Source organism: Xiphophorus maculatus, chromosome 6, assembly GCF_002775205.1.
Source record: "Xiphophorus maculatus strain JP 163 A chromosome 6, X_maculatus-5.0-male, whole genome shotgun sequence".
Taxonomy (NCBI): Eukaryota; Metazoa; Chordata; class Actinopteri; order Cyprinodontiformes; family Poeciliidae; genus Xiphophorus; species Xiphophorus maculatus.
In genome coordinates this window covers 10,821,349-10,835,712 of record NC_036448.1, presented here as the reverse complement: position 1 = coordinate 10,835,712, position 14,364 = coordinate 10,821,349, and the positions used below count along the sequence as shown (strand labels likewise).

Here is a 14,364-nt window from a genome sequence, read left to right as displayed (position 1 = left end):
TTATAATGGGGTTTTTTTCGTAGTTTTTTGCGAATTATGTCGCCACGTTAAGCCCAAATCCCACCAAAAGTAATAGCTGGAATGGCGTGAATTTTCTGCACGTTTTGATACCTCATTTGTAGGTGTGCACCCAGCGGTACGAGCCGCATTAACGGTTACGGAAGAAAAATAAAGAAGAAGAAAGAAACACTTTCTCCGACAATAGTAATAGGTTCCTGCCATTGCTTTGCATGGCAGGCCCCAAATATCAAACACCCAGAGGTGTGTTACAGTCCTTTACAACAGTACGCTCACTTCATGTTCACATTACAACCACACAATTCGATGGATTGTTGTGAGGTTAAAAGAGGCAAGAAATGAATTCAAGTGTTTTACATTTTCTTCACAAATAAACATCTGAAAAGTGTGCAGTGTGTTTGCATTCAGCCTCCCTGAGTCAAAACTTTAAAACCGTAGAATCACAATGTGCTATAAATAAAGCGACATCTATTTTAGGGTGTATCTGTACCAGACCTATAAATCCATAAAATAAAATAAAAATCTTTATTAATTCCACAAAGAAAAAATACTCAAGCTGAGTCCAATATGGTGCAATTCATCTGTGAGTGTGAATTTTGAAGTCTTGCCACAGATTATCATGTGGATTCAGGTCTGGAGTCCTGTTAGACCAATCTCATAAATTCATATATTATGATCCAAACCATTTCTGGTGGTGCTTCTATAATCATGGGTGAACCTCCACTCACAGTATCAAGTCTTTTTTTTTTTAGTCTCCAACAAGTTTTCTTCCACAATTATCCTGTGTTTACCTCCATCCATCATCCCAGCAATCTCTGACCAGCTTCCCTGTGCCTGAAGATAAGCAACTTTACATGTTTACTGTTTCCTCTAATTTGGCAAACTGTGTACAGAACTTGTAATTTTCTCTCAGCAATCACTTTCCTTTCTCCACTCTTCTATAATCGTCCAAAAATCTTTTGCAGGGCATGCTTACTGGTGGGTGCTCATTTGTGTTGGTAGACTCCTAAAATCCTTTTAAGAAATCGCAACAACACAAAATGAGGAAACAATTCATGGGATGAATACCTTTGCATGGAACTATGCAAATGACAGGATGGAGAAAGGAACATTGACAGCACAGCTAAATCACCTGAGCTTTAAACGATCTAAATTAAACCATTACATGGAGCACAAAAGGCCTGCCACTTCTTTTGTCTTCCCTAAATAACTCAATTAATTTGCTAATCTCCCTTTTGAGCCCGCCGAGTTGCACGGAGGGAGCAAACATGTCCACACACACACGCACACACACGCCGACTAGCACACCATCCTCATCCTTTCTGAGGATGCCGTCCAGCATCAGCAGTGTGGCAACAATTGCCGCCATGGGCCTTGGTGAGAAAACACCTCCTGTAGCCGAGCAACTGTCAGGATTACTTTAAATTCTTCTGTGAAAATAATACCGGCCTCCCAGACACAGCGTGGGGAGGATAATGGGGAGACCGAATGGATCCAGAATGAATTGCTGTTTGGAAGGAGCCGCAGAGAACAGACGCCCACACTGGAATTCGAAAGACAAAGGGGGGGGAAGAGATAGTTGATGATCTCTGCGAGCAATGCTGTGGTGGCCTACTGCTAACCTGTAACAGAACGCATACTTTTAACGTCCTTCCAGCATTTTAGGACTACTGGCGACACCGACGGATGAACGTTCATAAGCATGAGAAAGAAAAAAAGCTCATTCTTAAATGTTAAATCTGTTATGTATATTCATTCATGGGAAGGGTGAGTTAATACGGAGGAACCGCTGGACCAGTGGCTGTGGATCTTTATACAACAAGCACCATCTCAATACATTGTAAGGTTTCCAGGCACCACTGGAAGCTACTGGATATTTTAGCCATAATACAACAAAAGTTTGACTTTTTCCATTTAGTTTTTGATTAAATTGTCAAAAATTACTAGTTGAAAAAAAAAGCCAGGAAGCTGAAATTCCAAAACAAGAAAGTCAGAGGCTCCTTATCAACCGGGACAGTAAAATCCAATATGCCCGCCGCACGTAATAAGGTGTATTTTTTACACTTCTGATCATAAACTAAGAATTTCAATAAACATATTTCATTTTATATAAAGCTCCATCTGTGAGATGCTTGATATGAGAATGTAGTTTGTCCAAGATGGCTTTTCATAGTGCAATGTCCTGTAAAACACGCTCTAGTTGACCAGTTTATATTCTGCTTAACAAGCCGATGAGGCTAGAACATGAAAGTTATTAGTGCAAAATCCCTCTGCAGTGAAACTAAGGGGGATTATTTCAACCACCAATGAGCAACAATCCTTAAATGTACTGAAGATGTGTTTTTACAAGTAAAGCTTGAAGATTTTTCTTTGTTATTACAGTGATAATAGATTGCTCTAACTTTTAACGTAGCACATATTCATTGTGGCGTTGTTTTGTTTGAGCTACAGTGACCGTGATTATTTCCACCTATATAATTACTCACTGATGAGTGTTCTTCTTAAGGCTATATAATATGTGGGTTGCTCTGTTGAACAGTGGTTAGCGTTGTTACCTTGCAGCAAGAATATCCTGTGTTTGAATCCCGACAGGGTGTTTCGATATGGGGTTTGCCTGTATTGCGTGAATGGGTGTGTGTGTGTTGTAATTTGTCTTGTGTGCCAGTCGATCTGTCCTGGGTGTACCCTGTACTGATACTACTGGAAGATGTTCTTTGTAAAGTAGTTAATTAAACTATTTCCTTAGTTTCTTTGTAAGTGGGGTGTGATGTTGAGAGTGGCAAGAAATACGTAACAGAAACATAAAAAATGCTTCAAATACAAAGATTTTATTCCATTTTACGGCATAATATGAGGAAGAAATAAGATGGGAAAGACAGCAAAACCTTATAAAAATAAAGTGACCATAAACGTAAGTCTCTGTTATTATAACATATTATTTGTTTGCACGCATTAAAAGACACTGGAGCGATGCTTCTGCAGAATCAATCCAGTCTAAATGTGCTCTTTTGCAGACCGTTTCACGTTGTGCAAACCTGCCTCACATTAAAGTCAACGAGTCCTCCACGAAGGGCTGACGGATGGGAGCTTAATTTGCTTTATCAGTCGTCCAGACTCTTTATCGGCTGATGTGCCTGTTTGATAAGCGGCCTGAGCGCCGTGCCCTCGTTTCTCCTCTCGCTGTCCTCTGTGTAGAGCTTGTGCTGGCGAATGTACTCCATCACAGAGTCTGGGATCAGGTATTTCACGCTCAGATCCCGTCTCAATGCCCGACGGATCTCTGTGGCGCTTGTCTCGTTCCTCACCCACTCCCTCACCAGGAAAACGTTCCGCCTGTGGCGGAAGAGCGTGTCCGACTCGTGTACCGCCCGCTCGGGCTGCAGACTCCCTCTGCTGACGCAAACGAGGCCGAAGCGTTCGACCAACTCCTCCACGTGGTCGTCCAGCCACAGGCCCGGGATCTTGAAGCTGGAAAGGAAATCAGCTCCACACAGCAGCTTCAGCTGGGGGAACGGACCTGAGAGGAGAGGGAAACAATATCGCACGACAGTTTGAGACAAAAATCTTGTTGTCAGTGTTGTGAAACTGCAGTTTGGTGTTGAATCTAACACAAACATCTGTTACAGCAGTCATCTTATAATGAGGATCATTAGTTAACAGCAGAACATTACCTCCTCTCAGACTTCTTTAAGCCCTTTCATATTAATCCAGGAATCATTTGTACAATTTTTATGACAAACCTGTAGCTAGCGGGATATTCCATTGCAAAGATTATCTGAGAATATATTAAAGTCAATTTTCTAAGTACCATTTTACTTATTTTAGGAATAAATGTACACAAACCATCCCAGCGCGTATGTCACAAAATATTGGTCCCCCTTTTCAAGTCTTGCATGAACGGTGATTGACCAGATTTTTAAAAAGCTAAGCTCAATAGCCACGACCCAAGTGTTGTTACTCAAAGACCTTGAGATGGAGATGATCAGCAATCATAGGAAGAAAAATTTGTCCAATAACGTGTAAAAAAAAAAAAAATTGATGACAGTTCATAAAATATTTAAAATATTTTTAGGTTGGACCAAAGTCAACTTTTAAACAGGAAACAAATTATATTATTTACATTCAAAGCTAAATTTAAAAAAAGGCATTTGTTTTTTTTAGAAAATACCCATTTCAGTCATTTTCATTTTCCCAATGACTCCGGAGTCTTACTTGATGGAGAAGCAAAGTTCCCACTGGCGTCGCTGTGCCTCTCTGCGCTTTGCTCATATTCTTTCAGAATCCGCCCATAATGATACCTGGTGAACAAAGACACAAAAGAAATCTATGTTTGTGCATATACATATAAATGTTGGAGCTTAATCAAACTAAACATTAATGGAATATCACTGACCAGCTCACAAACCAGAACAGATGAATGACAAATTCAGATGTTTTCAAATAAAGCTCCTTAAAGTTGTTCCTGAATATTTGACTGTGAGTCCAGTGTGCATGTGGGGGAATGACATAGTGTGTGACGCGGCCTCCTTGTGGCCTCACGACAACGGTCCACTTCATTTCTGATACTAAGCAAACGTGTTGCACAAACACAGCTTATAGACCAGCGGCGTGTAGCAGAGTGTGGGGTCCAGTCATGAGGTGATTTGTGAGAAGTGGGGAACGGGAACAAAAATGATGATGCAAATAGTTAGATGGTTGATGGCAAATACAAAGAATTCAAGCAGATGCTTTTAGCCGTAGCCCAGAGTCACAAAGTTTGTCCCCTTATTTTCTCTTTTGAAAATGTTGATACCAGACAAACATAACCTGAGCAAATACAACATAAAGTTTACAAAACAATCTGTACAAACCAACTTAATCCTATTTTAAAATGCATTGGCTCCCTAAACCTAATTACTGCTGGCGTCACCTGGCATCATCACCTGCCATTATGTGTTTGCTTTCACATCATTGTGAAGGAGCGTAGGTTTTTTGGTAGAACTGTTTTATTTCAGTGTCATATGAAGGGTTTTCAAGGATGACCATCGTGTGTAAATTTATTCTGCAGCATCTGAATCAAATTCATCTACAGACTTTGACTAGGACATTCCAGAACATTTTTTTTTCTTTTAAACCCATCCAGAGGTTGACTTGCTGGTGAGCTTTGCATCATTGTCCTGATGCGCAAGCGAAGTGGGCTTGAGCATAAGGCCTCAAACTGACTGTTGGACATTCTCCTTTAGGATTTTCTGGCTGAGAATGAAATGTTTTTTTATATTTTAAATATTTTTGACAAAAGTGACAGTGTTTTATGTTTTTTCTTTGGTCAGCAGCAATTTTTCACCATACAGATTTCTGGTTCCTGTTTTTGCCCAGTCTGTTACTGTTAAATCCTGAAGCTATTAAATGAGGTAAGTGAGTCCTGCGGCGCCTAAAATGTTATTCTGGATTCATTTTGACCTCCTGGAAGGTTCTCCACTGTTCCATGTTTTCTCCATTTGCGAATGATGGATCTCCCTGTAGATTACTGGAGTCCCAAAGCCATAGAAATGATTTTTATTCACACTTGTCAATAGCTTGTGTATAATCTGTCTTTTAGCCTATTTCAAGTTGTAATACAGGTTCTGTTTAACATATTTATTGTTACTGCAGATCTGACGGAAATCCAGCCTGTGTGTGGCAAGTAAAATTGAACTTAGCCAGCTAAAAAATATGGTAAATCACAATTAATTTATGACAAGTACAATGTAATTGTACATTTTACAATTACATTTTTCCACATATGGAAAGGTTAGTATGGATTCCCGTCTTAAACGAAGTCATCATTCGAAAACTGCTGTTACTAATCGCTTAGATTATCTTTCTTGGATATTAAAATCTGTTGTGTGATCTGAAGAATTTGCAAAAAAGTGGAAAAGAAGATATCTGTAAGATATCAAACACATTTTTTGTGTGTAAGCTTTGCATTCTGAGCTTTCAGTGCTGAGCACTTTGATCAAGGGTTGAATTCTCTTGCACATGTAAAAAAAACAAAACACAACCTCAGGTCACTAAAATGTCATATAAGCTATGAACAGATCACCAACAAACACCAAAAATGAGCAATAAAAACAACACAGCAACATTCCATATAACAAAAACAAAATATACACTGGTTAAACATTTTCCCTGAATATTTCCTTTTCAATCAGGCCTGAAAATCTAATAATAAAGGATCTAGATTTACCCAGATCCACCAAGAAAAGTTTTACAGTCTTAAATTTTGGGAACGAGTATGCGAAGAATTATAATAATATAAACAAAAGATATCTTATGTCCTTACAGCAATGAAGAACCTCACCCAGGGAAAACAAATTGCTTTAGCAAACAAAGGCAACCAGTTTAGCAGTCTTGAGAGTGCAGTCTCCATCTTTCTGCCTCTATGGCTTCACAGAAGCTTTTGCCACTGTTCATTCAATGAATCTAACAGCCTGGGACCTTGTTTTCACTCCATAGGAAATCAAGTTCAGCCTAGCGGCCATTCAGACAATAAACCTCCATCTTAGGAAGAGTGACAGTAGTAGAAAACTGCTGACATGGTGAAGGGCTGACATCATGTTCCTCATAAAGCCCATTAGAATTGTTGTAAAACTATAATAGCTGCTTCTGAATGAAAATGCGATTCAAAATATGTTGCTTACAATAAATCAATTTAATCCTTTTAACAGCTTTCCCTCCAGTTCTACAATTCAACTTTACATATTCACACGAAATACCAGTTAAACATATTGACGTTTGTGGTTGTAACATGACAAAAATCTAAAAGCATACTCTGCATTTTTCAGTTTCGCTTCAGTTTGAAGCCACTAATGAGGCTACTGCTGCCACAAACGCGAAAGCACTTCTGGTCTCTCAGTCCCCAGTCGGTGTTTCCTGCTGGAGTGTAGACAGATAATGTTTTATTAACTTTTGTCTTAAATTCTATTATAATTAGAACTGAATTGGAGTGAATTGAATTGTTGAACTGCTTGATGTGAGCTAGGTTTTCTCACATCACTTTCCCTTATCCTCAGCTGCCCTCTCCATGTCCCCAGCAACATTTGCTCCCTAGTCCTCATTTACTTACTTCTATCCACTCACCTCATTATCCCCAGCAGTACTTAAGCTCCTCTCTTTCTGCCAGATACATGTTGCTGTTAACTGTTTTGGTTGATGCATACTCCACTTTGATTTCTACCAAAGACAGCTCACTCGTCTCCCTTAATTATTATTTGTATAACTCTGTTGTTTTAGACTCCTCTTCACTGCAGTACTTCAGTTGCTTCTTTAGATTTTACTCAAGTAATCCATCTATTTGACTACCGTCCAGATATGCATGTCTGCACGCACCAGAGCAGGTCAAAACCAAAGAAACTGCATTTTTTCACTTCTCAGTCTGCTTTTCCAAATGTGGCTGTTTTTAAACCGTACAGTACTAAATGTGTTTTATACCTCATAGTGACCACTGTCTCCGTCCAGTCTGGCTGCTGGCTCTCCCATTCATCAACTGTGACCCAGTTAGAGCTCTGAAGGGCCAGTTTAGCCATAGAAATTCGATGCTTCGCAGGGACCAGACCTTGCTTTCCATATCCGTCACTCACTGGAGACACAATGCCCCCCACCACCTCGTACCGGCCTGAGGAGAGAGATTATTAAAGCCGTTTTTCCAGGTCATGACAGTCAATAAAGAAAAAGAACTTTCTTCAGAAGATAAAGTGTCCTCATAGAGATTATGAGGTTGTATCCTGAATGTTTCATTAGATCTGACATTTAAATATGACTTGCTTTTATTATAACTCAGTGATACGAGTGCTTGCCCATGACTTAATCGATCTACACTGTAACAAACTTCATAGCTTAGACCTTGCAACATTACTTTGTTTTTACAAAAAAAAATCAGGACTGCAATGCAACTGTGGCACAAACAAAAAGGAAAACAGCATATGTGTGTGCACTTTAAGGCAAATCAGATAAAAATGGTCAAAGAAAAGCATGCGAGAGCATTAATCATCCATCCAACTATCCAACATACAGTATATATAAGGTATTCCCTTATATAGAAACGTAGTTCCTCCTGTATGTCCTGGGTCCTCCAGGATGTGTGTTCATGGAAACTATAATGTGCACTATGCATACATTCACAAAGGATCCAACACAGGGACGATATAACGATATAACATAATGATGCTGTTAGGACCTTGAGACAAACCCAGCTGTATTTTACTGCTATTAAAGCTGCCATGTTTAAGGAGAGTTTCAGTACATGCATGGGAAAGATTTATAAATGTTAACATTAGTTGTTTTTCTTCTTGCTTGCTTACTTGTTCTCACTAACACTTCTGCTGTGATGTGTTATATATATATATATATATATATATATATATATATATATATATATACATATATATAAGTATTTATGTTTTGCATGATCCTGGTATTATGAAAATGTAGCTAAATCCTGCTTCCATATTAAAAATTGGAGCAACATTTGCTAGGCGGCATTTATGTTAACCACAGAGATCTAATGATCCTTCTGTAATATTGTTAACAAAAGCAGGTTCCAGCTCATCAGGTATGCATGACATGCTGTCTGTATGCAGATATGTATCGACACACAGGTTATAGCAGTCTTTATTAACAAAATCCTTTTTATACACAACAAAGGCAACACAGATGTAATTGAAGTAAAGTTAAGTGTTTGTTCAGAACTTCCTAAAACAGATTTATTTACTGAGATTATATCACACACAGATGGATGGTTTTTTTTTTTTTGCTTCTCTATAACTTTTGTAAAGCATATATCATTTTCCTTCCAGTTCAATATTACGCATCACTCTGTGTTGGAGTTCATGACATAAAATCTCCATAAAATGACAAAAATGTAAAAATGTTTTTGGCTTTTTGAGCACTTTGTGCAGAGACCTTGCAGTCTCTGAACAGGTGCTTTTATGTAGACTCTGCACTGCTTCCTATAGGCCTGTGTGCGGCACTGCAGAAGGTTTGGACCGGCTAGTTGAGGTGCAGAACATAATCCTAATTAAATAACTGATCACTAAGCTTATTTCTTATTTACCAATTTCTTCATCTTATACATTTTTAGGTCCCCAATTCTGTTAGAAACCATTCTTGCTTCGACTCTTTGGGTTACGTAGTTGAGAAGAGGTTAATTTAAAACAATAATTTTACAACCCGGGACTGCTCAGCGGCACAGTTGGTAGCACTGTTGCCGTGCAGCAAGGTCCTGGGTTCGATTCCCGGTCCGGGGTCTTTCTGGATGGAGTTTGCATGTTTTCCCTGTGCATGTGTGGGTTCTCTCCGGGTACTCCGGTTTCCTCCTACAGTCCAAAAACATGACTGTGTCTGGGTTGCTCTACGATGGATTGGCGACCTGTTAAGAGTGTACACCACCTCTCGCCTGCTGACCACCAGAGATAGATACCAGCACCCCTCACAACTCCACAAGGGATAAACGTGTTGGATAATGGATGGATGAATGAATTTTATAACCAAAGCTTTAAATAACTACTGGTGAGAACAATAAGTACGTCTGATCAGTACTGCTGATCTGCAGGCAACCAAATCACATTACATTCACTTGATGGACGTCAGTCTAGTGATCTAGCTGCTTTGACGCTAAGGGGATAGTTTTAATGCCAAACAAAAATACAAGTAGCAGACGCTGCGTCTGTTATGTTCGGACCTGACCTGTGCTGTGCATGTGGTCCCTGGCCAGCTCAAATAGCCGCATGTGCTGATTGGTGATTGGATTAAAAGAGCCGCAGGCTAACAAAACCAGTGGAACGCGGCAGGAGGCCATCCTGGTTGACTCGCTCAGGTCACACTATTGGTAACCTGAGAGGAAAGCAGAGGAAAGTCTTATTCCAAACTTTTCAATGAAATTGAAAAAATTGAGAGAAAGAATACATTATCTTCTATCTAAAAGCTATTCTTTATTTACAAGTTGTTCTGAGTAAATAAGTTGTACTTAATCACATTAAGATGAACGTAATGGCAATCTCATTCATTTTCCATACAGTTTACACGTTTAAACAGTGTTACTATGGCTGTAACTATGATCATCGAGTTCTCCGCTCATTTTAAAGCAGGAGTTTGAAGCAAATAGAATAGTACCTCCATGAGAAATGGCTGAAAGTTGTTTATGTGCTGAAAAGAACTTTTAGCAAAACTAAGCAGATTTAGAAAGTTATGACTGGATGCAGTTGTAGTCCAAAAAAGATCAAATTTTGTCCATGTAAAATTATTAATTTTAGATCAACCGAATGTAGGGCTTTCATTAGCTGTAAGTCACAATAATTAAAACTACGAGGAATAAACACTAGACAAAAACATATCAATCTATGCGCAATGAATCCATATAATGTATGGATTCAACTTTTTGAATTGTAATACTGAAATAAAGCGCTTTTCGGTGATACTCTAATGTATTGAGTTTATGGTGTTAAAGTTATAAAACAACAATGTGACATGAACACAATAAAAACCGATTTGACATTGAGACGCCAGCAAGCAATGACCGGCTTAGCTGATCGATCAGAGCAGAGCCCTATGCGACGTATGAGCCATTTAAATACTGTGATAGTAAAATACTAAATAACTCCATGTTACAACACACACATCATTTCATAGCAAAAGCCTTCATCGGTTTGTTACCTTCAATTGTCACATTTGGTCGGCGTGTAACTATTATTCCACTCCGCCTGCTCTGTGAAGTAAACGATTAAAGGTTCCGCACTTTAAAACAGGCAAAAGTGCGACCCCTTGTGGGAAAACGTTAAACAGCAGTGAAGGAACTGTCCATAGTTCTGAAGTATGGCGCTACAATAAACTAGGTACTCATTTTAAAAAAAACTGTAATTGTGTTGCAATTAGTTTCCTTAACATTTTTTACCCCATGAATAAAACTGTTCCCTGTTGTTTTAACATAATTGTTGCAACAATGTAGAATTAATGTGTGTGATATTTTAAGCTTGAGCTTTTTCAGAAGAACAATCTTTAGGTGTAATTAATTACTTTTATCATCATCATCATCATCATCATCATCATCATCATCATCATCATCATCATCATCATCATCATCATCATCATCATCATCATCATCATCAAACAGATGTATTTGAGTATATTCAGCTAGTGTTCTTTTCTACAAATGCCAGTACTCTTGTGCTGCTATAGGACACATTACGAGACCATTAATCAAATAAAATATTGGCACCGAAAGAGTTTGTGCCACAGAATCAATATAGGTGCAACGGAGAAATGGTACAAGAGAGGACTGAGAAACTGGTTGACGATGGGGTTTATGTCCTCATGTGGGACATGGCCATCCCTACAGATCGTACCATCTCTGCAAACGGATCAGACATTGTGCTCCATGACAAGAACAACAAAATATGATGAAGATGACAAAGAACGAAGATGTTGAGACAGAAGTCAAGTGTGTGTGGGATACAAAAACTTGAGCTATGCCAATTGTAAGTGGAGATTTGGGAAGCATAGGAAAGGTTTCCAAGAGCAACTGGACAAACATCCAATGCAGAGTCAGTGCCAAAGAAATACAAAATACTTTATGGTGCAGGAATTGTTTGCATATATTTTTTTTGTTATTAGTACTTGGCTGAGATTAAACCTCAGGGACCTGGTTGGAACTTTAACGAAGAAATTTTGATGGCGATGATGATGGCGGTGGTAGCATTAGTTGTAGTAGTAATCGCACTAGCAGTACTAGTACTTACTTATTTGTTTACATGTGTTCATCTGTGGGTTTCTATTTGATCATTACTTATATTCTATTATATCAATAAATAGAGACAAATATAAGTCAGCGAAGCTTACTAAGAGGCAGGGTTCACCCTGGACAGGTCCCCTGTCCATTAGCGTCTTGAGTTCCATCTGTTTTTAGTATTGTAGTCACTCAGAGTGACAGAGTAAAGCTGCAATGATCAGAGTCTCTTGTTAGGTGAAAACAGCAAAAAAAAAAAAAAAATCACATCATGCTGATTCCGATCCGGCAAATAACAGAGAAAAACATCAAAAAGTCACAGACGGGAAAAGACAGCGGCAGGATTTTAATAAAATAGTTGAAACAGCTTGCAAAACGATACCAAACAGACATGGAGCAATCAGGAAAACTCCAAACCGACATGAACATGAAATGCGGTGGCATAGGTGAATGTGAATCGTTGAATTGTGCAGAATATTTATCACAATAAAGATTACAAAAACTTAAACGAAAGAAAATGACTCATAGTGCTCTCTTGTCTCAAAAGCCGTATCTTTTATCAGAGGTATGTACACGTGAGAGCCGCTTTAAGCATTATTGTTGCAACTGTACATTTCAGAAAGGTTAGAACTCCTCTCATTATCTACATAAATCACTTGTTTTTTTTAAATTCCCATCGCGTTTTACTATTTTAATTTTCTATAAACTGTTAAGTCAAGCATGCCAAAAAAGTCACGATTTCGCAGCAATTTTATTCTTCAAAATAAAATTGCACAACGTGTGAACTTCAGTCGCGTATGGTTTAAAAGCTAAAAAAAAAAATCCAAATAAATTTAGCGAAATTCCTAATATTTTAACTTTCTTTTTGTTTATACAGACTTTTAGAAAGTGTTTGCTTGATTGAAAGCAACACAATCATCCAACAAAGCTTTATTTTGAAACGTCATATCCGCAAACTGAAGTTAATTGACGCTGCTTAGACGTCGGCGCCGCTCTCTCTCTTTCCTCGCGCTACCTTTGATAGTCTCTCGACCTTTCAAGATTCCTTCGCGCGACCGTCCAGCTGAGTAGATCCCCGCGCTCGCGAGGTGAGCCAGGATTTGAGGAGAGGAGGGCACGCGAAGACGTTTCACACTCAGCTCGACAAAACATGCACATCCTCGGCGTCCCGTTTGTGCTGCTCTGGCTTCTCTCCGGCCCCTCCTGCGCTCTCGGTGGGAAAGGTAGGGGCACGAAAAATAAAGTAGACGGAAAAACAAAGCTTCATTGGTTTGGAACAGAAGTCGCAATTTGGAGGCTTGAGTTACACAAGTTGGAAATTGAAGTGGCAGTCGTTGTTATGGTTTTCAGATGAGATTAGAGTGGGACTCTGGTTGAGTTCTGCTGAATATTCAGTAGTTGTACTTCCCTTTATTGACTTGAGGTTCGTTAAGAAGCCAGCTTCTGCCCCGCAGGTAATGTGGAGCAGGTGCTCAATTCAAGTGAAGGCAGGTTATAGTAGTTTTCAGTGGTACATGCCTAGATAATTGCTTTGGGAAGAATACTGTGGTTATTTTGTGCATCATCATCATGTACTGTACATAAATGTGCTGAATGTCAAATAGTGGTAGTCCATGTCATGTAATTTGTAAGGTTCACAATTAGTTTTAAATGACAATATTTATAGTTAGTATATAAGCTAAATGCCATTTAATTATTCATTTCAGTTTCAGTTCTTTGGCAAAACATGAATTCTTGGTTTTAAATTTGAATGTTTGAAATTGTTTACATTTTAAGCTCTGCACACAGACACATGAACAAGAGCACTGACAGTAAAAAGTTAATGTTTCCCGTTTCAGTGAGAAATCGAAGATTCTGGTAAACTTTCATTAGTTTTGCCAGGAATCCCTGAGGCATTAGTTATTTTCTCAGTCTTGATTGTCTGATTGGGGTTAGAAATTTAAATTAGGTAGAGTGAGAAAGTGAATTCTTGTCATTTTTAATCTGAGTGAAGTGGAGGAAGTATTGGGTACATTGCTTGAAAAGCCTTGTTTTATTTAACTAAAAATGTAAACTTTTGTTTTGGCAAAAACAATAATGAAAAAAAAATCAAAGCTTTAAAAATAAGAAATTGTACATTGGGTTTTAAAATGCTTAAGACCCAGTGTACATTTTTTTTGTCAATCTTGCTGATTGAAGGACCAAGTGCCCTGCTTTCATACAGCTAATTCAAATTGATTGGTGATTAATAAGCTTCCGGTGAAACTGATGACCTGCTAAGGAGGCCAGTCATTCATTTCTATCAGATTTGTTGGAGCGAATAATATCTTAAACAGGCAGCTGGGGAGCAAGCTCTATGGACTGGGTTTGAAAAAAAATTAAAAGTAGATTATTTATAAAGAAATTGATAAATTTACTCATCTTTTAAACTCTTTTTGCTCAAAATGCATCAAAATTCACATTCCAAAAATTTCACAACAATTAGCTTGTTGGAAAACAACAGAATTTATGCTGTTTATTGCTTAATGCCTTTTGAGATGTTATCCATCATAAGTATGAACCTATAGTTTGTCTAATTTTGATGTTTAGTAGATTGTTGCAAAGAAAAATTTTAGTGTTAATAAGTTCTC

General features: G+C 38.4%; 2 protein-coding genes across 2 annotated transcripts in view; one reads left to right on the top strand and one right to left on the bottom strand.

Annotated features, from left to right (window-relative positions):
- Positions 1-2,825: 2,825 nt before the first annotated feature.
- Positions 2,826-10,766, bottom strand: LOC102233219 (nicotinamide/nicotinic acid mononucleotide adenylyltransferase 3-like). The gene is made up of 5 exons (XM_005797141.2): positions 10,687-10,766; positions 9,721-9,867; positions 7,468-7,651; positions 4,231-4,316; positions 2,826-3,535 (listed from the first exon to the last, which is right to left on the bottom strand). Exons 2-5 carry the CDS (start codon positions 9,830-9,832, stop codon positions 3,120-3,122), a joined length of 798 nt encoding a protein of 265 aa, XP_005797198.1. The 5' UTR covers positions 9,833-9,867; positions 10,687-10,766; the 3' UTR covers positions 2,826-3,119.
- Positions 10,767-12,797: 2,031 nt separating this feature from the next.
- LOC102237510 (calsyntenin-2-like) overlaps positions 12,798-14,364 on the top strand; it is a 151,692-nt gene continuing 150,125 nt past the window's right edge. Inside the window, exon 1 of the mRNA XM_014476010.2 lies at positions 12,798-12,978. Coding sequence (XP_014331496.1) covers positions 12,906-12,978 — 73 coding nt within the window. The 5' untranslated portion in view covers positions 12,798-12,905. The remainder of the gene's footprint in view (positions 12,979-14,364) is intronic.